Source organism: Lutra lutra, chromosome 6 (genome assembly GCF_902655055.1).
Source record: "Lutra lutra chromosome 6, mLutLut1.2, whole genome shotgun sequence".
Lineage (NCBI taxonomy): Eukaryota > Metazoa > Chordata > Mammalia > Carnivora > Mustelidae > Lutra > Lutra lutra.
The window spans coordinates 139,112,820-139,137,551 of record NC_062283.1 but is presented as its reverse complement, the minus strand read 5'-3'; the positions used below and the strand labels follow the sequence as shown (position 1 = coordinate 139,137,551).

The following is a 24,732-nucleotide window of genomic DNA, read 5'->3' as shown; positions in this document are numbered from 1 at the left end:
TAAATGAAATAAGCTAAAGACAGAGAGAGAGAAATACTGTCTGATATCACTTAGATGTGGAATTTAAGGAGACAAAAATGTCAAATTCCTAGAAACAGAGTAGAAAAGTGGTTGCCAGGCTTTGCGGGATGGGACAGAGAGGGAGAGGTTGGTAAGAATATAATTTGTCAGCTATCAGATGAAAGAGGTCAGAGGATCTAATATAAATCATGATGACTATAATTGATAACACTGTATCATACAATTAAAATGTGTTGAGAGAAGAACTTAAATGTTCTCAGCACAAAAAAAAAAAGAAAAAAAGAAAAAGCACAGCGATGGATGTGTTAATTAACTAGATGAGAGGGGGTCCTTTCACAAAGCCCAAATATATCAAATCGCCAAAACTTTAAATATCTTATGATTTTATTTGTCAATTATACCTCATGAAAACTGAAGTTTTTAAAAATGAAGTCAACCCACAATTTCTGTTCTATTGATAGTAGCTAAAGATTAACCAATGTGCACATGGGTGGCTCAATCAGTTAAGCATCTGAGTCCTCACTTTGCCTCAGGTCATGATCTCAGGGTCAGGAGATCCAATATGCCTAAGAGTTTCTCTCTCTCCTTTCCCTCAGCCCCTCCTCCCACTCACACTCTAATGAATAAATAAATAAATAAATAAATAAATAAAATCTTTTAAGTAACTAAATGTAAAAAATAAAGATTAACCAAATGTTCCAGGCAGGTTTTTGAATCATGTAAATTCCAAGTACTTCTAGAACTGGCTTTCTTGCTACTTTTACCGGCAATGTTTTGTACTACATCTCTATTAACCTCAAACCATCACCATATAAATGCAATATTGCCTATACGAGATTTTTGGGATGGACTATTTTTTTTTAAATGACAGATGGCATTTGGATATATAAAAAGCTTTCTAAAATGTGATTTTGTCAGTTTTCTGTAAAGCTTAACAATCATCTTCAAAGTTTTTCCTAAAGACTTTTTCTTCCTTCATTTTTCATCTTTTTAAAATCAGTGACTATTTTTATTCTGCTTGGTCAGACAAGTAGGATTTGATTTGCAACAGCTGTATTTCAATAGTGCACACACAAACAATTTCATTTCTGCCTTTATAATTCTTTTTTTAACCATCAAGTAATAAATCATAGTTTGGTCCAAGGGTTTTGGAATCATTTTGGACTTTTAATCTAATATAATCAAGTGGGTTTGCTATACATCTCATTATCATAAATTTTGTTTAGCTCTGCATTTAACAATGGGTTAGCTCAGCATGGACATATTTTCTTTCCCTTGATTTCTGTCTCCATTTCATTCCCAAATTTAGAAGATTATTGTCATGAATTCTTCATTTACTGCTAATGTACTTGAACTTCATTCCAGTTATTCCCCATGCCCTTCAGGTTTTTATAATTATACAAATGTCACAATGGAAATCTATAGATAAGTGTGAAGATATATACTTGTGTGCGACAGCACTCTGGAATGAATACTGACAGGACTTCAAGAGGGAAAATATATGCTTACAGGACAACAAAACTTAACAGCAGCCAAGAGGCAGCTGCATGGAGCACTGGGTGTGATGCATAAACAATGAATCTTAGAACACTAGAAAAATAAAATAAAATAAAAAAGACTTGGCTCTCAGGTATATGGCCATAATTTGTTTTCTTTCATTTTTTTCTCTTCTCCTAAGGGTTTTTTTTTTAATTTTTTTTATATTTATTTATTTGACAGAGAGAGAGAGATCACAAGTAGGTGGAGAGGCAGGCACAGAGAGAGAGAGAGAAGGAAGCAGGCTCCCTGCTGAGCAGAAAGCCTGACTCGGGGCTTGATCCCAGGATTCTGGGATCATGACCTGAGCTGAAGGCAGAGGTTTTAACCCACTCAGCCACCCAGGCACAACTCCCAAGGTATTTTTTTACAAAGGGAGGAACAAATATAAAGACAAAGCTTATAACTTTGTTACATTTAGATTTCAATATCTTCTTAGATGGATCTGCTTCACCTGAGAATGGTAAGCTAGGTAGGTGCCCAATAAAATTCTTAATTTCGGAGATGGACAACACTTTCTACTTGCCAGCTGGACTGACCCTAAAAATCTAAATATGCCTGTCAATTCTCATGTCTCCATTTAATGCAATTTCCACCACCTACATGGATACCCCCTATCAAGTTGGGTTCAGACATTGCTGGCTCCTTATTCAAAGAACCACATGCTTATATATTAATATATGCAAATACATTAAATAGTCTTTAAGGCCAGACATTTGTTCACTTGGTCTATAATCAGTGAACTCTGAAATGCAAGTATAAAATTCCACATTTATTTAGTTTAATAAAAAAATCCCATGTGTCATAGGCAATAATTAATTTCATCTATTAAAAGAAACCAAACAAGACAATCTCTGTCCAAAACCATTACTCATTTGATCTATAAGCCCAGAAAAAAGATTTAACTTCCTCTTGCCTTGGTTCACCTACGTTAGTTCCTGAATGGATATGTTGGGGCATGGAGGAGGTCATTTTCTAGTCTTGTTTCCATATTAACTAGAGTTCTTCTCCCTGAACAACAAGAGCAACAGTCAAGTTTTACAGGAACACCAATTCTGAGAGAACCAACGGAAGGACAAAGGGTCATTCAGCCAATGATTCCTTCTACAGGCTCTTCTCAGAGATGAGAACCTAATTTTTGTTCCTTTGTATTACCTTTCTCCTAAAATATTAAGAGTTGACAGCTGAGTAAATAACTGGCATTCAGTAAAGACACCTATTATTATCTCTTTAGTCCACAAAGATCTTAAAAGAAAATATTTTAAGGTAAAATTGTCTACTAATAATTGAGGTGCTTTGAACAAAAGTTCTCAATATTACAATTTGTAGTGCATGGATCATTGTGTTAAAAACTTCTGACAATAGCAACATATGATATAGTACATGCACTTCTTGGGTTGTGAACATCACAGATTTTTTTGGTTAAAAATAATGCCAGGTTAAAGAATTTAATCTTCTACATTTTGATTTTGAAACATTATCTCCTAATTTCCAGGAGAATTATGGTATGTTGGTAGCAAAAATTAACAAATTCAGAAGGAAACTTGAAACCAATTCAATAGCAAGCTGTTGTTTTGCCCCACGTCTCCCGTGACAGCACAACCAGGTCAGGAGTAATTATTAACTCTCAAAATAAATGTTGAGCTTAGCATTCTTACCTGGCACCCTCTTTGCCCAGTTGATCATGTGAACCAGCTCCCTGTCGGCAAGGTTAGTCAGCAAGCCCATCATCGAAGCCTCACTGAAGGGTCTGGAAGGATCGTAGTCGGAATAGATTATGGGGGGCTCAGCCTCCAACAAGGCACTGACCATCTGATCGGCTGTCAGAGACAAGGCTGGGCTGTTCTTCTTAGTGTGCTTAATCAAGAGTGGGCTTGGCCAAAGGTTGGAAGTCCTCATATCTCCAGAGGACCCCACTTCATTCCTGCCCTCCGCATCATCTCTCTGGCGCTTGTGTTTCAACATTCTCCCTCCTCTTCGGTCTTTCCGTATCCCTGAGAACACAGAAAAAAAAAAAAAAAACCTGGTTTATTTATCTTTTCATATTAACTTTCCTACTAAAACCAATTTCAATGCTAACGGCCTTTATTTTATTTACAGAAATATTTGAGGCACAGGTGTACTAGTGTTTACCAACCAGCTGCCTAAGAGGAAAATAGGCTTTGATCCATAGCATTGACCGATTTCCATGGTGTAAATACTCCCACTGTGGCAAATTTCAAACTACTTGTCTTATATCAAGCGGTTTTCAGAACAGCTGGAAAGTTCACAGTGGACTTTTTGTGAGCTGGTCCAAGCTGATTCTGACAAATGGCTTGTGTGTGTGTGTGTGTGTGTGCACATGCATGGGTGTGTCACAGATGCTATAAAAAGAACAGAATTATAATTACTTATTCTTAAAATATGGCTTAGCATCAAAGACCACTTCTGCTATGGACACACTTTTAACAGTAGATTTAAAAGTCAATGAAAAAAGGAAGATGGCGGAGAAGTAGCAGGCTGAGACTACATCAGGTAGCAGGAGATCAGCTAGATAGCTTATCAAACCATTGCAAACACCTACAAATCCAATGGGAGATCAAAGAGAAGAACAGCAGCAATTCTAGAAACAGAAAATCGGCCACTTTCTGAAAGTTAGGGCCAGTGGAGAAGTGAATCCAAAGCGATGGGAAGATAGACTGTGGGGGGAGGGGCCGGCTCCCGGCAAGTGGCAGAGTAACAGAGCACAAAATCAGGATATTTAAAAGTCTGCTCCACTGAGGGACATTGCTCCAGAGGCTAAACCGGGGTGAAGCCCACGCGGGGCCAGCGTGGCCCTAGGTCCCACAGAGTCACAGAAGGATCAGGGGTGTCTGAGTGTCACAGAGCTCGCAGGTACTAGACCGGGGAAGCGAGCTACAAAGACAGAGCCGAGGAGTGAGCCCTCAGCTCGGGGTTACCTTGAATCGGTTGCAGGCTGGGTGAGCTTGGAGCACGGCCAGAGGCAAGGGAGACAGGAGTGATTGGACTCTTTTCTCTGAGGGCACACTGAGGAGTGGGGCCCTGAGCTCTTGGCTCCTCTGGGCCAGAGACAGGGAGGCTGCCATTTTCATTCCTGTCCTCTGGAACTCTAAGGAAAGTGTTCAGGGGACAAAAGCTCCTGAAAGTGAACCCGAGCAGATTACTTAGCCTGTCCCCTGGTAAGGGCGGTGGAGTTCTGCTTCAGGCAAAGATACTTGAGAATCACTACAACAGGCCCCTCCCCCAGAAGATCAATAAGAAATCCAGCCAAGACAAAGTTCACCTATCAAGGAGAGCAACAAAATTCCAATGGAGAAGAAAGCAAAGGACTGAACTCATGGCTTTCTTCCCATAATTCTTTATTCTTGTGGTTAATTTAATTTTTTTTAATTTTATTTTTTTTCTTCTGCTAAATCTTTTTTACCTTTTACCCTTTTCTTTTTTAACGTTTTTTAACTAGTTTATCTAATATATATATATATATATATATATATATATATTTTCTTTTCTTCTTTATATTTTTTCTTTATTTGTTTTCTATTTTAAATTTTTTTTTTCTGAACTTCTTTTTATCCCCTTTCTCCCTCCCACGAATTGGGGTCTCTTCTGATTTGGTTAAAGCACATTTTCCTGGGGTCTTTGCCACCCTTTCAGTATTTTATTTGCTCCTTCATATACTATTATCTGGACAAAATGACAAGGCAGAAAAACTCACCACAAAAAAAAGAACAAGAGGCAGTACCAAAGGCTAGGGACCTAATCAATACAGACATTGGTAATATGTCAGACCTAGAGTTCAGAATGATGATTTCTAAGGTTCTAGCCGGGCTTGAAAAAGGCATGGAAAATATTAGAGAAACCCTCTCTGGATAGATAAAAGCCCTTTCTGGAGAAATAAAAGAACTAAACTCTAACCAAGTTGAAATTAAAAAAAGCTATTAATGAGGTGCAATAAAAAATGGAGGCTCTTACTGATAGGATAAATGAAGCAGAAGAAAGAATTAGTAATACAGAAGACCAAATGACAGAAAATAAAGAAGCTGAGCAAAAGAGGGACAAACAGCTACTGGACCATGAGGGGAGAATTCGAGAGATAAGTGACACCATAAGACGAAACAACATTAGAATAATTGGGATTCCAGAAGAAGAAGAAAGAGAGAGGGGAGCAGAAGGTATATTGGAGAGAATTATTGTAGAGAATTTCCATAATATGGCAAAGGGAACAAGCATCAAAATCCAGGAGGTACAGAGAACCCCCCTCAAAATCAACAAGAATAGGTCCACACCCCATCACCTAATAGTAAAATTTACAAGTCTTAGCGACAAAGAAAAACTCCTGAAAGCAGCCAGGAAAAGAAGTCTGTAACATACAATGGTAAAAATATTAGATTAGCAGCAGACTTATCCACAGAGACCTGGAAGGCCAGAAAGAACTGGCATGATATATTCAGAGCATTAAATGAGAAAAACATGCACCCAAGAATACTATATCCAGCTAGGCTATCCTTGAAAATAGAAAGAGAGATAAAAAGCTTCCAGACAAACAAAAGCTAAAACAATTTGCAAACACCAAACCAGCTCTACAGGAAATATTGAAAGGGGTCCTCTAAGCAAAGAGAGATGCTAAAAGTAGTATATCAGAAAGGAACAGAGACAATATACATTAACAGTCACCTTACAGGCAATACGATGGCACTAAATTCATATCTCTCAATAGTTACCCTGAATGTAAATGGACTAAATGCCCCAATCAAAAGACACAGGGTATCAGAATGGATAAAAAAACAAAACCCACCAATATGTTGCCTACAAGAAACTCATTTTAGACCCAAAGACACCTCCAGATTTAAAGTGAAGGGGTGGAAAATAATTTACCATGCTAATGGACATCAGAAGAAAGCTGGGGTGGCAATCCTTATATCAGATCAATTAGATTTTAAGCCAAAGACTATAATAAGAGATGAGGAAGGACACTATATCATACTCAAAGGGTCTGTGCAACAAGAAGACCTAACAATTTTAAATATCTATGCACCTAACATGGGAACAGCCAACTATATAAACCAATTAATAACAAAATCAAAGAAACACATCGACGATAATACAATAATAGTAGGGGACTTTAACACTGCCCTCACTGAAATAGATCATCCAAGCAAAGGATCAACAAGGAAATAAAGGCCTTAAAGGACACACTGGACCAGATGGATATCACAGATATATTCAGAACATTCCATCCCAAAGCAACAGAATACACAGTCTTCTCTAGTGCACATGGAACATTCTCCAGAATAGATCACATCCTGGGTCATAAATCAGGTCTCAACCGGTATAAAAAGACTGGGATCATTCCCTGCATATTTTCAGACCACAAATCTCTGAAGCTAGAACTCAATCACAAGAGGAAATTTGGAAAGAACACAAATACATGGAGACTAAACAGCATCCTTCTAAAGAATGAATGGGTCAACCAGGAAATTAAAGAAGAATTGAAAAAATTCATGGAAACAAATGATAATGAAAACACCATGGTTCAAAATCTGCGGGACACAGCAAAGGCAGCCCTGAGAGGAAAATCTATAGCAGTACAAGACTTTCTCAAGAAACAAGAAAGGTCTCAAATACACAACCTAAACCTACACCTAAAGGAGCTGGAGAAAGAACAACAAAGAAAGACTAAACCCAGCAGAAGAAGAGAAATCATAAAGATCAAAGCAGAAATCAATGAAATAGAAACCAAAAAAACAATAGAACAAATCAATGAAACTAGGAGCTGATTCTTTGAAAGAATTAATAAGATTGACAAACCCCTAGCCAGACTTATCAAAAAGAAAAGAGAAAGGACCCAAATAAATAAAATCATGAATGAAAGAGGAGAGATCACAACTACCACCACAGAAATACAAACAATTATAAGAACATACTATGAGCAACTCTACGTCAACAAATCTGAAAATCTGGAAGAAATGGAGGCATTCCTAGAGACATATAAACTATCACAACTGAACCAGGAAGAAATAGAAAACCTGAGCAGATCCATAACCAGTACGGAGATTGAAACAGTCATTAAAAATCTCCAAACAACAAAAGCCCAGGGCCAGATGCCTTCCCAGGGGAATTCTACCAAACATTTAAAGAAGAATTAATTCCTATTCTCCTGAAACTGTTCCAAAAAATAGAAATGGAGGGAAAACTTCCAAACTCATGAGGCCAGCATCACCTTGATCCCAAAACCAGACAAGGATCCCATCAAAAAAGAGAATTATGGACCAATATCCTTAATGAACACAGATGTGAAAATTCTCACCAAAATATTAGCCAATTAGATTCAACAGTACATTAAAAGGATTATTCACCACAACGAAGTGGGATTTATTCCAGGGCTGCAAGGTTGGCTCAACATCCGCAAATCAATCAATGTGATACAACACATTAATAAAAGAAAGAACAAGAACCATATGATCCTCTCCATAGATGCTGAAAAAGCATTTGACAAAGTACAGCATCCCTTCCTGATCAAAACTCTTCAAAGTGTAGGGATAGACGGCACATACCTTAATATTATCAAAGCCATTTATGAAAAACCCACCGCAAATATCATTCTCAATGGAGAAAAACTGAAAGCTTTTCCGCTAAGGTCAGGAACATGGCAGGGATGTCCATTATCACCTCTGCTATTCAACATAGTACTAGAAGTCCTAGCCTCAGCAATCAGACAACAAAAAGAAATTAAAGGCATCCAAATCGGCAAAGAAGAAGTCAAATTATCACTCTTTGCAGATGATATGATACTATATGTGGAAAACCCAGAAGACTCCACTCCAAAACTGCTAGAACTTGTACAGGAATTCAGTAAAGTGTCAGGTTATAAAATCAATGCACAGAAATCAGTTGCATTTCTCTATACCAATAACAAGACAGAAGAAAGAGAAATTAAGGAGTTGATCCCATTTACAATTGCACCCAAAACTATAAGATACCTAGAAATAAACCTAACCAAAGAGGCAAAGAATCTATACTCAGAAAACTATAAAGTACCATGAAAGAAATTGAGGAAGACACAAAGAAATGAAAAAATGTTCCATGCTCATGGATTGGAAGAACAAATATTGTGAAAATGTCTATGCTACCTAAAGCAATCTACACATTTAATGCAATCACTATCAAAATCCCTTCCATTTTTTTCAAAAAATAGAAAAAATAATCCTAAAATTTATATGGAACCAGAAAAGACCTTGAATAGCCAGAGGAATATTGAAAAAGAAAGCCAAAGTTGGTGGCATCACAATTCCAGACTTCAAGCTCTATTACAAAGCTGTCATCATCAAGACAGCATGGTACTGGCACAAAAACAGACACATAGATCAATGGAACAGAATAGAGAGCCCAGAAATAGACACTCAACTCTATGGTCAACTCATCTTCGACAAAGCAAGAAAGAATGTCCAATGGAAAAAAAGACAGCCTCTTCAATAAATGGTATTGGGAAAATTGGACGGCCACATGCAGAAAAATGAAATTGGACCATTTCCTTGCACCACACATGAAAATAGACTGAAAATGGATGAAGGACCTCAATGTGAGAAAGGAATCCATCAAAATCCTTGAGGAGAACAGGGCAGCAACCTCTTTGACCTCAGCCACAGCAACATCTTTCTAGGAACATCACCAAAGGCAAGGGAAGCAAGGGCAAAAATGAACTATTGGGATTTTATCAAGATCAAAAGCTTTTGCACAGCAAAGGAAACAGTTAACCAAACCAAAAGACAACTGACAGAATGGGAGAAGATATTTGCAAACAACATATCAGATAAAGGGCTAGTGTCCAAAATCTATAAAGAACTTAGCAAACTCAACACCCAAAGAACATATAATCCAATCAAGAAATGGGCAGAAGACATGAACAGACATTTCTGCAAAGAAGACATCCAGATGGCCAACAGACACATGAAAAAGTGCTCCATATCACTCGGCATCAGGGAAATACAAATCAAAACCACAATGAGATATCACCTCACACCAGTCAGAATGGCTAAAATTAACAAGTCAGGAAAGGACAGATGCTCGTGAGGATGCAGAGAAAGGGGAACCCTCCTACACTGTTGGTGGGAATGCAAGCTGGTGCAACCACCCTGGAAAACAGCATGGAGGTTCCTCAAAAAGTTGAAAATAGAGCTACCCTATGACCCAGCAATTGCACTACTGGGTATTTACCCTAAAGATACAAACGTAGTGATCTGAAGGGGCACGTGCACCCAAATGTTTATAGCAGCAATGTCTACAATAGCCAAACTATGGAAAGAGCCTAGATGGCCATCAACAGATGAATGGATAAAGAAGATGTGGTATATATATACAATGGAATACTATGCAGCCATCCAAAGAAATGAAATCTTGCCATTTGCGACAACGTGGATGGAAGTAGAGGGTATCATGCTTAGCAAAATAAGTCAATTGGAGAAAGACAACTATCGTATGATCTCCCTGATATGAGGAAGTGGAGATGCAATGTGGGGGGTTAGGAGGGTAGGGGAAGAATAAATGAAGCAAGATGGGATCGAGAGGGAGACAAACCATAAGTGACTCTCAATCTCACAAAACAAACTGAGGGTTGCTGGGGGGAGGGGGTTCGGGAGGGCGGGTGGGGTTATGGACATTGGGGAGGGTATGTGCTATGGTGAGTGCTGTGAAGTGTATAAACCTGGCAATTCACAGACCTGTACCCCTGGGGATAAAAATACATTATATGTTTATTAAAAAATAATAATAAAAAATAAAAAATAAAAAAATAAAGGGTTCGTCTGGTCTGAACCATGACCCCAATGAAGTCTCCTGAGAGACTTCTATACATAGATCTCCAAATACTCCATCTTAACCTATTTCTTACTGCATTTTAGGCAAAGCTATACTGTTTTGATTAGATAATAAAGAAGAAAAATAGGTTTAAAAAAAAAGTCATTGAAAAAAGCACTTTCTAAACATCCTTACTGTCAAGTAGGTCTCTTAATGGAAGACATGGTTGGAGAATGACTTCTCAGAAACGTATCTCACTCTGCATCCCACAGGTCCTCAGTGAGTCTTTGTGGCTAAGACTTACTTAGCACTTGACCTAAGACAGTCAAGTTGTTTACTTGGTTCTAACATTTTCCCAAATGTATTTCTATTTCCCTCATATAAGAGCTTTAAAACAGTGGAAAATAATTGCCCCCCAAAAGCTTACCCAGCTGTGGTTCTCACTAACTAAATTACAGAGAGAAGGGGAAATCCAATCTCTTTTGCAGTGGTTCTTTGAGGTTTCAGCTCAGCATCTTAACCTGGAAAAGGCCATGCTATGGTGCTGAAATATATCAGCAGAAATAAATATCTTAAAAAGACAAAAATTAACAGAAGCTTCCATATTTTCAAAAATGTTCATCTAGGGAACCCTGGGTGGCTCAGTCCATTAAGCATCCACCTTCAGCTCAGGTCATGAGCTCAGGGTCTTAGGATCAAATCTGACAAGGTAGGGCTCCCTGCTTGTGCTCTCTCTCTCTCTCTCTCTTTGTCTCAAATAAATAAAATCTTTTTTAAAAATTAGAAAATTAAAAAATAAAGATTTATATGAAAAACCAATCATTTCGGTAAAAAGCTAATACAGTTTTTTTTAAATATTAAAGACAGGAGAAGAATACACTTTGTAATATATTACCTGATCTCTCATTCATAACAAATGAATAACTAATGTCAGAACTTTATTCTATACTGTTCTAATTTGTCAAGGAATTTGGACAAATGAGTGTTTGTGAATTTTTTATGTGTAACTTTTATTCTTATAGGTCTAGATTAAATATATTAGACACTGCCTTCAAAACAAAACAAAGTCACAGACCCAAAATAAGCATTTCTCAGAACTCTTGGAATAAGTAATAGTAAAGATTATTATCACGGGGGTGCCTGGGTGGCTCACTGGGTTAAGCCTCTGCCTTCAGCTCAGGTCATGATCCCGGAGTCCTGGGATCGAGCCCCACATCAGGCTCTCTGCTTAGCAGGGAGCCTGCTTCCTCCTCTCTTTCAGCCTGCCTCTCTGCCTACTTGTGATCTCTCTCTCTCTGTCAAATAAATAAATAAAATCTTTTAAAAAAGGACTATTATCACTAATACACACTCAGCACTCACCATATATTTTAAGCACCATATATTTTAATACACTTACATAAAAGTACTTTACAACAAATTTATTTCTTTTTATTTTATGATGTTAGTTAGTCACCATACAGTACATCATTAGTTTTTGATGTAGTGTTCCGTGATTCACTGTATGCATGGAACACCCAGTGCTCCATACAATCTGTGTCCTCCTCAATACCCATCACCAGGCTAACCCATCCCCCCACCCCTCTCCCCTCTGAAACCCTCAATTTGTTTCCTGGAGTCCATAGTCTCTCATGGTTCTTCTCCCCCTATGACTCCCCTCCGTTCATTTTTCCCTTCCTTCTCCCAATGTCTTCCATGCTATTCCTGTGTTCCACGTATAAATGAAACCATAAATAATCAAATCAAAATATGGGCAGAAGACATGAACAGATGCTTCTCCAAAGAAGACAAATGAATGGCTAACATACACATGAAAAAATGTTCATCAGTAATTAGCCATCACAGAAATTAAAATCAAAACCACATTGAGATACCACCTTATACCAGTTAGAATGGCCAGCCTTAACAAGATAGTAAACAACATGTGTTGGAGAGGATGCAGAGAAAGGGGAACCCTCTTACACTGTTGGTGGGAATGCAAGTTGGTGCAGCCACTTTGGAAAACAGTGTGGAGATTCCTCAAAAAGTTAAAAATAGAACTTCCTTATGACCCTGCAATTGCACTACTGGTTATTTGCCCCAAGGTACAGATGTAGTGAAAAGAAGGGCCATCTGTACCCCAATGTTCATAGCAGCAATGTCCACAACTTGCTCTTTATGAGCCCAAATGGTAACATAGAAGAAATATGTGGAAACTATGAGTAGAGTCCAATATAAGGAAGTAGTTTGCAACAGTCAAAGCTGATAATAAAGATAGACTCTGCTGCCATGGGGAATGATACTTTGGATCACTTAAGATTCCCAACAATAAGCTACATGAAGACCTTATGGGGATGTTACTGGAGGGATTCAGTTATCCAGTAAACATTTGCACTAGGTGACCTTCAATACACGTTCTCAAGACAGTATGACTCTAAAGTCTTCCATTTAGGACGTAAGAACACTAGCCTTGACAAGAAAAATTGGGGGGGGGGGCGGAATCAAAAGCAAAGACTTCCTTTAGGGTCACATTTCTTAGGAAATTTTGAGGTCAGAATTTTGAGAGGATGAACTGTGATGTTTATCTACTATGGGTGGGGAATGGGTAAAAAAAAAAAAAAGGACATTGTTCTTCAGTGTTAGTACTATTCAAATAGTCTTTATTTCCCTACTCTACAACTTTAGAAAATGATTGGGAATGTGAACAGATCTTATAGGAAATCTGTAGCAGCAATGAAAATCTTTTAATATCTGATCTACATGGAATGATAAAACCAAGGGATTTGACTAAAGAAAAAATCGTTAAAAATGACATTGTTTTTCCTGAGTTGAAATCAGGAGTGACCTGATCACAACTATACATAAGCACTTTATTTTTTTTTTTAAGATTTTTTTATTTATTTATTTGACAGAGAGAGAGATCACAAGTAGACGGAGAGGCAGGCAGAGAGAGAGAGAGAGGGAAGCAGGCTTCCGGCTAAGCAGAGAGCCTGATGCGGGACTCGATCCCAGGACCCTGAGATCATGACCCGAGCCAAAGGCAGCGGCCCAACCCACTGAGCCACCCAGGCGCCCCAAGCACTTTATTTTTAAAAATAAGGAGCATGCTTTCTATTACAAATGTAATTTATTTTTTAAGATTTCAAAGGTAAAGACAGTGAGCCAGAAGATTAACACAACAAAACAAAACACAGTATTACCACCCACTTTAAAAGGCCCCAGTAGTCATAGTAGACAATATGATTTTCAGAAAGGATTTTAGACTCAATTTAGGTACTAAACGCAGCACTTGTCAAATTTATTAAAGTATTTATTTGTTTGGTAAAAATGTGTTCTCTACTTATAATATATATTCACAGATGATACAATGTAAACAAAGATAGGCTATGTTACCCTCCACTAAGTTTTCAGGTTGGAGGAAGACATCAAGAATCACTCAGTACTCATTGGATGGATGGATGAAGGAATGAATGAATGAACTGCCCAAAACACAATGGAAGGGATGAGGTGAGTCAAGGAGGAGGAAACAAAGAAAGCTTCTCCAAGAGAAGTTATATTTAAGCCAAATTGTGAAATTTTATTTCTTGGAGGAATTTATTAGTAGTCTACTCAGAGTGAGTTGAGTCTCACAAATATATGATCTAGGATGTGGAACACAAGACAAAAATGGCCACAGGTTTAACATGCAGAACAATGAGACACATCTGGAAAGATCAAGAAGAGTTGAATATGTATAAAATCATCAGAGTCCAATAAGGAAAGGTGGATTCAATTAGCATTAACAAATATTTTTTGTAATTTACCCCTAAATGTACTATATTTTTCAAAAACCAAAGTACCTACAAAATATACAAACAGGGGACATCTAGGTGGCTCAGTCAGTTGAGGGTCTGTCGTAGGCTCAGGTCATGATCCCGGGGTCCTGGGATCCAGCCCAGTGTTCGGGCTCTCTGTTCAGTGAGGAGCCTGCTTCTCCCTCTCCCTCTGATCCTCCCTGCTCTCTCTCTCTCTCTCTCTCAAATAAATGAAATCTTTTTAAAAATGTACAAACAGAACAAAAATAGAAAATTGTACATTTTATTTGTCCAGCTGCATGTGGTAGGATCCCAGGGCACAGCTCAATGAGGAAGAAATCCTTTTCCATTTGTAAGTAGTAACTGTCACATTATCAGTGATATACCAGTGTCCTTTACCAGTAACAATATTGCAAAAATATTTTATAGTGGTTAAAAAAAATCAAATTGGAATTGAGTGGAAGAAGGTTACACTTGATCTTAGCCAAAAGGCTGAGAAGCGATTGAGTGGAAGAAGGTTAAAAAAAAAAGTGACCCAATTTCTACTTCTATTTTAACCTAGGTTAAATGAGAGTCACAGATCAGAACCAATGATTACAGGCTGTGTTGCTATGGAACATACAGCCAGTTCTTAATTATATAGAGTGATGGCACATAGGAATGGCACACATAATTGAAATCCAAAAGCAAAATTAAAAACACTATGCTCCCCACCAAGACATTTTCCAGAATTCTCTGTCAGCAGCAACCTAGATTGTTATATATTTTATTTAAGCTCATTTCCCTTTGTCTAACTTATTTTAACTATCAGTAAAAAAAAAAGTCCAAAAATGAGTTCACAAAGCAGAGGGGGAAAAAAATTAGATTAGATCATGCAAATATTCAACAGGTAGCCTCTTGACAGGTAAGATATTTATTTGCAGCAAATAGCATTTTAGTTTATAATGCCATATAAACAAGATGTTGTGTCATTCAGTACAGGGAAATGTCCTTTTCTAAAGTGGCTGAGTAAAATATTCAGCAGCACAACAGGAATGTTCTGCAGTAGATAGACCAGAATACACACATTATTAGCTCTCAGGTTGCATCATGGATTAGGCAATACCTGCATCAAAGCAAATTTCTTTACACTCCCTTTTTAAACTGTTAAGCTTACAATAAGCCAAGGATTACCCACTGGTTTCCTTTGAGGGACTGAGAAAATAAATTATCTCTCATCCAGCAAGCCCATCATTAAGTGTGAATGCCACCAGTTTGAATTTTATCCCCTTGGGTTAAGCCTTCTCTAATATCCTTGTCACACTATTGTAAGGATTTAGAGAGGCTGAGTATAGAACTTGCACTTAGCAGCACTCAACATCAATTTGCGTGATTCTAATCCACTAGGAAGTGTTAACTTAAGGGAATTTATTAAATTAAGTAAGAAGGGGAACTGGTATGAGAATAAAAGGGAGAGAGAAGGTGCACAGATCTCTCTCTAGGTTACAGCAAGCATAGGGAAGCTCTTCCAACGCTGCCTGGGATCTGGAAGGTAGGCTGTAAGGTCAGGGGCTGAGTTTCCTGGCAAGAAGAAAGGGTCTAAAGACATATCAATTGCTTCAAGAATTATGTCCTGGCCCTAAAATAAAAACATCTGTCCTAATGCATCACACAAGGTAGTTTGAAAGATTACCTCTAATTAACCTCAGAGCTTGTTTTATCGTTCTTTTTTTCTTGTCATTCTTTAAATTCTTTGGCTTGACTGTTGTATCTCAGGAAAAATTAATATGTTATCTGATTATTCATTAATTAAAAGAATTCATTTTTTTCTTAAAATCTTTTTTCTTAATACCCTGTGCCTCTACAAGAAGCCAGTATAACTTTAGTAATTTTTCCAGTTCCCAAAACTACTTTAATGTATTATTAAATATTTCAAGCATTTGCATAATCCCTTTTCTTTTGTTTCTCAATAGTTTCACATTATTCATGAGATACTAAAAAGCCAGACAAAGAAATACACTAAAAGCATTTTAATTCAATATGTTGAAGAAAACAGAAGCGCTAATTAAGAATTAAATAAAGGCAAGAGCTAAGTAAAACCTGCTCCAGAAAAATTCCTCTGCATGGGGGTATAGCTCAGTGGTAGAGCATTTGACTGCAGAAAAATTCCTGTGCATCAATTCTAATGTCTTATCTCCAAATACTAGAAAAGAATCCTATAAGGTAGGAGCTGTTATAGTCCCCCCTGTAACAGAAGAAATGTTTAGAGTAACTAGAATAACATAGGTCCCACCAAGAGCAGCTCTGAGATTTGACCCTAAGTTAATTATGTAACCACAAAGTATTATTAATATTGTCCTGGCCCTTTAAGTGTATCAGGTCAAAGGTCTATGAATTATCCAGTTCTTTCAGAGCAACTTAATGCTCTTCCCCTTCTTTCACATCCAACCTAGTATTCCCTTATATATTTCTTCCATGAGCCTCTTTCTGTCTTTATTGCCGTCGTAATTCATGCCCCTATCCCTCCTTGCCTAAATCAATGCAGCAACTCCTAATGCATTTCCTTGCCTACTTTCAATCTCCCTTCTGGTCCTATTACCTGGCAGTTGGTTCATCTTCATTCCACACCCATTTCGTCCTATGATTGTCTGTCTGAATCTCTCAAAGGCTTCCTTAGCTTATAGCAAGCATTCTATGCTCTGAAAATTTAGCAGTTCTGATGAAGTATCAGAGGTGGTGTGGTTGGGACTTCTGGTCACCCTATTGTTCCCCGTTGTCTAAAGCAGTTAGCTATGTTTGAGAGACAGCGAGTGTGTGTGTTGTGTTGTATTGTATTGGGATTAGGAAAAAAACTTATTTCTAAGGGAGTTTCCTGGCTTTATTTTACAGTTTAAAAGCCACCAATCCACCAGTAAAATCAGACATTACATTAAAACTCATGAATTTCCACAAATAATCCCAAGGTACCTTTCAAGTCTATCTTTACAATTTCCCTCCACAAACCTTTATTTTTATGAAACAGGCTTGGACATGTACCACTTTTTATATAATACTGTGCAACATCACCATCTTTGTCTTTCTATCCCTCTTACACTGGCCTCTCAAACCCAAGTAAGACCTCATTTCATCCATAATCAATCTTGGATGCACCCTAGTCTAGTGGCTCTACCTCCTCTATTCTTGTAACTTTCCTTTCCTCTGCCATTCATTGAACAAAGAGCACGTGCTCCCTTCTATGTCTAGTTGCACCTGAGTTCCCCCTCCCTGGAGCTGTGGCCTGGAACTCTCCCCAGGCAGGAAGCTGGAGCAATTGTAGGACTCACTTCATTTAATTTCTCTTTCTCAAGAAGCAATGCCCCACAGTGCCTGATATCGAAGTTTTATAAACAGTTGTTTCATATATTTTATCCAGTTTTTTAAAGATGTTTCTTGTGGGAGGCAATATGGTTAAAACTGGAAATACACAAATCTGCTATCATAGCTAGAAAGAAACTTCATCATCTCCTGGTCAATAACTGATACTTTAAGTAGACAGAAAATCAATATAGATAAAGTTGACCTCAACAACACTGTCAATCAATTTGATCTAGCTAGTATTCTAGTACTTACAGAATACTCTGCCAAACAACAGATGAATATGTATTATTCTCAAGTTTCAAGATGGAGCACATGCTGAGCCATAAAAACACCCTTAACAAATATTAAAAGGAAAGATAATATAAACCATTAAATGCACTAAAAAGTAGTGAAGTAAACTAAAAATCAATAATAAAAAATACCTAGAATATTCCCAAATATTTGGAGATTAAACAACATACTTCTAAAGAACATGTGGCTCAAGGAAGAAGTCTCAATAGAAGTTTTTAAGAATTTTTGACTAAATGAAAATGAAAATAAAACTTACCATGATATGTGAGATGTAGGAAAAGCAATACTTACAGTATTAAGAAGAAAACTCACAGCATTATACTCATACATTAGATAAGAAATATATATCAATAAACCAAGCTTCCACCTTAGGAAACTAGTGAAAGAAAATCAACTCTAGAGCAAGCAGAAGAGAAATAATAAAAATCAGAACAGAAATTAATCAAGTTAAAAATGGGAGCACAATAAAGAAAATCATGAAACCAAAACTGGTTCTTTGAAAAGATCAACAAATTTGATAAATGTCTAGCCAGGATAATTAAGAAAAAAGAAAGAAGACATAAATTACCAATATCACAAATGAAGAAGAGTCACCATCACTGGCCCCACGGACATTAAAAGGTTAATAAAGAAATATGACAAGCAACTCTATGCCCACAAATCTGATAATTTAGATGAAATATGCTAGTTCTCCGAAAGGCACAAACTACCAAAACTTACATCAGGAGATACAAATAACTTGAATATTCCTATACCTATCAAATAAATTGAATTGTGAATTAATAATCTTCCCAAAACTTTACCAGGCCCAGCTGGTTTCATGAGTTGTTTCTAAAAAACTAAGAAAAAAACCATGCCAATTCTCTATGGTCTCTTCCAGGAAACAAAAGAAGAGAAAGCACTTTCTAATTTATTCCTTGAGTCCAGCACTACTCTGATACCAAAATCAGATAAATACATTATAAGAAAGAAAAACTACAAACCAATATCTCCCCTGAGCATTGGCACAAAAATCCTCAACTAATGTCATGAGGTCAAATCCAGAATGCATAAAAGGAATTATACACCATAACCAACTGGGACTTTTTCCAGGTATGTAAAGGCAAGTTCAACAATTGAAAAAAAATCAATATTAATCCACCACTTCAAAAGAGAAAGCAGGAAAAGTCATATGACCATATTAATTGACACATAAAAAGCATTTGACAAAGCTGAATATCCATTCATGACTTAAAAAAAAAAAAAGTCCAGTAAAGTAACAATAAGTAATAACTTCAATTTATTAAAACACATCTATTAACAAAACAAAAAACCTATCACTAACATCTCCTTAATGATGAAAAGTTGGATGCTTTGCCCCTAAAATCAGAAACAAGGCAAGAATGTCTTCTGTCACTCCCTGTTCAACAACACACTGAAAATCCTAGCACGTGTAACGAAACAAGAAAAATAAAGGTATACAGATTGTAAAGGACAAAATAAAACTGTCTGTATTTGCAGATGACATAGTTGCATTTTCAAGAAAATTCCAATGAGCTGACAAAAAACAACAACAAAAACAATACTCCTAGAACTAAGAAGTGATTACACCAAGGTTAAAGGATATAAGGTCAATATACAAAAGTCAACTGCTTTCCTTTATATCAGGAGTGAATAACTGGAACTTGAAATTTAAAAAATAATACCACCTACAATAGTACATGAAATAAAACACTAAGGTATAAACTATGTACAAAATAGAGGATTTCTATGTAGAAAACTAAAACACCGATGGAAAAATAAAAGATCTAAAAAATTGAAGAGATACGGTCATGAATTGGAGATTGAATATTGTTTATGTTCAGTGTTCAGTACTATCAAATGTCAAGTCTTCCCAACTTGACCCATAGATTCAGTGCAATCCCAATCAAATGCCCAGCAATTTATTTTGCAGAAATCAACAAACTGATTCTAAAGTTTAAATGAAAAAGCAAAAGACCTAGAACAGGCTTAAATACTAAAGGAGAAATGAAATCTGAAGAAATTGGGGGACTTACATTACTTGATTCCAAGACTTACTATAAAGGCTAGAGTAATATAAGATAGTGTGCAGTGAAAGAATGGACTAGCAGCCCAGTGAACCAGAAGAATGAGTCCAGGAACAGAACCGCACACATATAGTCAACTTATCTGACAAAGGAAAGAAGGCAATTAAATGGAGAAAAAATAAGTTTTTTCAATAAATTTTGTTGGAACAATTGGACATACACATACAATAGAGTCTAAACACAAACTGTACACCTTACACAAAAATTAATTCAAAGTGGATCACTGACCTAAATGATAATGAGAAACTAAAACTTTTTGAAGAAAACAGAAAAAATTCTAATGATCTTGAGTTTGCTGGTTTCTAACACAAAACCAATAACACAGTCTAATAAAAAAGGAAATTAGTAAGTTGGACTTGCATTAAAATTAAAATTTTAAATTCTACACTGAAAAAAACACTGTCAAAAGAATACAAAGACAAGTCACAGACTGGGAAAAATATTTGCAAAGTTCATATTAGATAAAAGACTTGTAATAAAATATTGAAAGAACTCCTAAAACTCAATAAAAAGAAAGAAAAAACTTTTTTTTTAAGATTTTTTATTTATTTGACAGACAGAGATCACAAGTAGGCAGAGAGGAAGGCAGAGAGAGAGGAGGAAGCAGGCTCCCCGCTGAGCAGAGAGCCGGATGTGGGGCTCGATCCCAGGACTCTGAGATCATGACCTGAGCCTAAGGCAGAGGCTTAACCCACTGAGCCACCCAGGTGTCCCGAAAGAAAAAACTTTTAATGGGCAAAAGAACTAGAGTCCCCACACTAAAATATATTTATATACAATTAATTGGTAAGAAAGAAATGAAAAGATGCTCATTATCACTTGTTATTCAGAAGTTGCAAATTAAAACAACAATAATGTATTACTATATACCTATTAAAATGGTTAAAATCCAAAATGCTAACAAACACCAGGTGCTGACAAGAATGTGGGGCAGCAGAAACTTTCATCCATTTCCAGTGGGAATGGAAAATAGTACAGTATAGCTACTTTGGAAGACAGGTTGGCAGTTTCTTATGAAGCTAAACACAGCCTAACCACATGGTCCAACTGTGCCCTTAGGTACTTACCCAACTGATTTCAAAACTAATGCCCACACAAAAATCTGCATTCAAATGTTTCTCTCTCAGCTTCATTCATATTTCCACAGACTGGAAACAACCAAGATGTCTTTTATAAATGAAGGAATAAACAAAACAGTGGTATATCCATACAGTTGAACACTATTCAGTGATAAAAAAGAAACAAGCTGTCAAGCCATGAAAAGATACAGATGAAATATAAATGCATATTGCTAACTAGCCAGTCTAAAAAAGTTACATACTTTAAATCCAATTATAGGGCCTTCTAGAAAAGACAAAACTACAGAGATGCTAAACCGGTAGAGGTCACCAGGGGTTCAAGGTAAGAGAGAGTTCAAATGGGTAAAGCACAGTATATTTTATAAGGTAGAGAAACTATTCTGTGTTACAGTAATAGAAACTACTTTACAGTAATATGTTACTATAATGATGAACATAGTCATTGAGTATTTTTCAAAACCATAAAACTTTACAGGACAAAGAATAAACCTAACATATGCACATTTTAAAAATCATTTAGAAAATCAGAGGATTCCAGGGTACAATGAAGAATGTTACAAAAGAATCCAAAGGTATGAACCAATTTTAGAGAGGGAGGTAGAGAAATAAGGTGATAACTTAAGTAATCTGGAAATAAGTGGAGTCTGTTAAGACTAAAGACAAAAGGAACTGGACACAAACACTGTTCTCCAGTTGATAAATTGTTAACAATTGTGAAAACACTATATATGTATAATGGAATTAAATTATTAAGTAGATGAATAGCAGATGGTGGGAGCCATGAATCACACTATTGGAGTACATAGTGACAGATTGTAAGAAGAGGCTAGAATGATCCATGTTCCTATAATGGTTAACATAGATACAGACAGTTATGTATAAAAATATTATAGGGGCTCCTGGGTGGCTCAGTCAGTTAAGCACCTGACTCATGATTTCAGCTCAGATCATGATCTCATGGGTCATGAGATCGAGCTCCAAGTCGGGCTCCAGGCTCAGTGGCCGGACAGCATGAGATTCTCTCCCTCTTTGGGAGGGAAAATACCTCAATATAATAAAAAACATATATTGGGATGCCTGGGTGTCTCAGTCAGTTAAGCATCTGTCTTCAGCTCGGGTCATGGTTCCAGGGTCCCAGGATCAAGCCCTGCATTGGGCTCCCTGCTCAGGAGAGACCCTGCTACTCCCTCTCCCTCTGCCTGCCACTCTGCCTACTTATGCTCTCTCTTTAGCTCTCTGTCAAATAAATATAATCTTTAAAAAAATAAATAAAATATTGGGGGAGCCTAGGTGGCTCGGTGGGTTAAGCCTCTGCCTTCGGCTCAGATCATGACCTCAGGGTGCTGGGATCGAGCCCCGCATCAGGCTCTCTGCTCAGCAGGGAGCCTGCTTCCTCCTCTCTCTGCCTGCCTCTCTGCCTACTTGTGATCTCTCTCTGTCCAATAAATAAATAAAATCTTTAAAAATAAATAAATAAATAAAATAAAGGCCATATATGACAAACCCACAGCTAACATGCTCAATGGTGAAAAGCTGAAATCTTTTCTTCCAAAATCAGGAACAAGATAAAGATACCACTCCTGCTACATGTATTGAACACAGTATTAGAAGTCCTACCCAAAGCAATTAGGCACGAAAAATAATTAAAAGGTATTAAAACTGGTAAGGAAGAAGTAAAACTGTCATTATTTGCAGATGCATATATAGAAAACCCTAAAGACTCCACTAAAAAATTGTTAGAACAATAAATGAATACAGTAAAGGTGCAGAATACAAAATACTCAGAAATATGTCAAATTTCTAAATACTAATAATGAACTATTAGAAAGGAATTAAGAAAACAATCTCATTTACAACTGAATCAAAAAGAATAAAATTCCTACAGATAAATTTAACCAAGGAGTTGAAAGACCTATTCAGTGAAAACCACAAGATGTTAATAAAAGAAACTGAAGAAGACACCAAAAAAAATGGCAAATATTCCATGTTCATGAATTGGAAGAATTAATTATTGTTAAAATGTCCATACTACCGAAGGCAATCTACACATTCAAAGCAATCCCTATCAAAATCCCAATGGCATTTTTTCACCGAACCAGAACAAATAATCCTAGATCTGTATGGAATCCCAAAAGACCCTTAATAGCCAAAACGATCTTGAGAAAAAAAAAAAGCTGGAGATACATACTCCTGATTTCAAACTATACCACAAAACCATAATAAGCAAAACAGTTTACTATTAACATAAAAACAGTCATATAGATCTATGTAACAGAATAGAGGGTTCAGAAATAAACTCACATTTATGTGGTCAATTAATTTATGGCAAGGGAACCAAGAATATACAACAGGAAAAGGACAGTCTCATCAGTATATGAAGCTTGGAAAACTGGACAGCCACATGCAAAAGAAGGAAACTAGACCACTGTCTTACCCTATATACAAAAATTAACTCAAAATTGATTAATGGTTTGAATGTAATACTTGAAACCATAAAATTCCTAGAAGAAAACATAGGCAGTAAGCTCCCTGACATTGGTCTTAGTAAAATTATTTGTTATCTGACTCCAAAGACAAGGGGGGAAAAAACAAAAATAAATACATGAGACTATATCAAACTAAAAGGCTTCCAGACAGCAAAGGAAATCATCAACAAAATGAAAAGGCCACCTATTGAATGGTAAAAAAATATTTGCAAATAGTCTATCCAATAAGGGGTTAATATCCAAAATATATTAAGAAGTAAACAATAAAACAAAAACAATCTGATTTAAAAATGGACAGAAAATCTGAATAGAGATATTTACAAAGACATACAGATGGCCAACAGGCACATGAAAAATGTTCAATGACCCGTATTACCAGGGAAATACAAGTCAAAACCTCAATGAGATATCACCTCATACCTGTTAGAATGACTTCCATCAAAAAAAGAAGAAACAGGAGCTCCTGGGTGGCTCAGTCAGCTAATAATCGACTTGATTTCGGCTCAGGTCATGATCTCAGGATAGTGAGATCAAGCCCTGTGTCTGGCTCCATGGTGGGTGTGGACCCTCAAGATTCTCTCTCTCCCTCTCCCCCAACCTACCCCACATTTCCTCTTTCTCTCACTCAAAAAAAAAAAAAAAAAAAAAAAAAGACAAAGAATTACAAGCATTAGAAAGGATGTAGACAAAAGGGAATGCTTTTGCACTGTTGGTATGAATGTAAATCAATACAGCCACTGTGGAAAACAGTGCAGAAATACCTCAAAAAACTAAAAACAGAACTACTGTATGATCTAGCTATTTCACTTCTGGGTTTTTATCCAAAGAATAAGAAAACACTAATTCAAAAAGATATATGCACCCCTGGGTTCACTGAAGCATTATTTACAGCAGTCAAGATATGGCAACAACCTAAGTGCTCATCAATGGATGAATGGATAAAGTCAATGCAGTGTATAAATATACACTGGAATACTACTTAGCAATAAAAAAGGAAATCTTGCCTTTGCAACAACATGGATGAACCTGAAGGTATCATGCTAAGTGAAATAAGTCAGACAGAAAAATACTGTATGATTTCACTTATATATGGAATCTCAAACACAAAACAAATGAGTACATAGATCAAAACAAAAACAAACTTATGAACACAGAGAACATATTACCAGAAGGAAAGAGGGTTGAGGGGGTAGTGGGCAACTGGGTGAAGGGTATGGTGATGGATGGTAATGAAACTTATGGTGGTGATCACTTTGTAGTAGGTACAAATATTAAATTATGATATTATGCACCTGAAATTTATATAATGCCATATGCCAATTTCACCTCA

General features: G+C 36.8%; 1 protein-coding gene across 5 annotated transcripts in view; it reads right to left on the bottom strand.

The window, feature by feature from the left end:
• ESR1 (estrogen receptor 1) overlaps positions 1-24,732 on the bottom strand; it is a 403,080-nt gene that overhangs the window by 171,760 nt on the left and 206,588 nt on the right. For all 5 annotated transcript variants that reach the window (XM_047734308.1, XM_047734307.1, XM_047734306.1 and 2 more), the window contains one exon: positions 3,216-3,551. In XM_047734308.1, the coding sequence (XP_047590264.1) occupies positions 3,216-3,551 (336 nt within the window). The remainder of the gene's footprint in view (positions 1-3,215; positions 3,552-24,732) is intronic.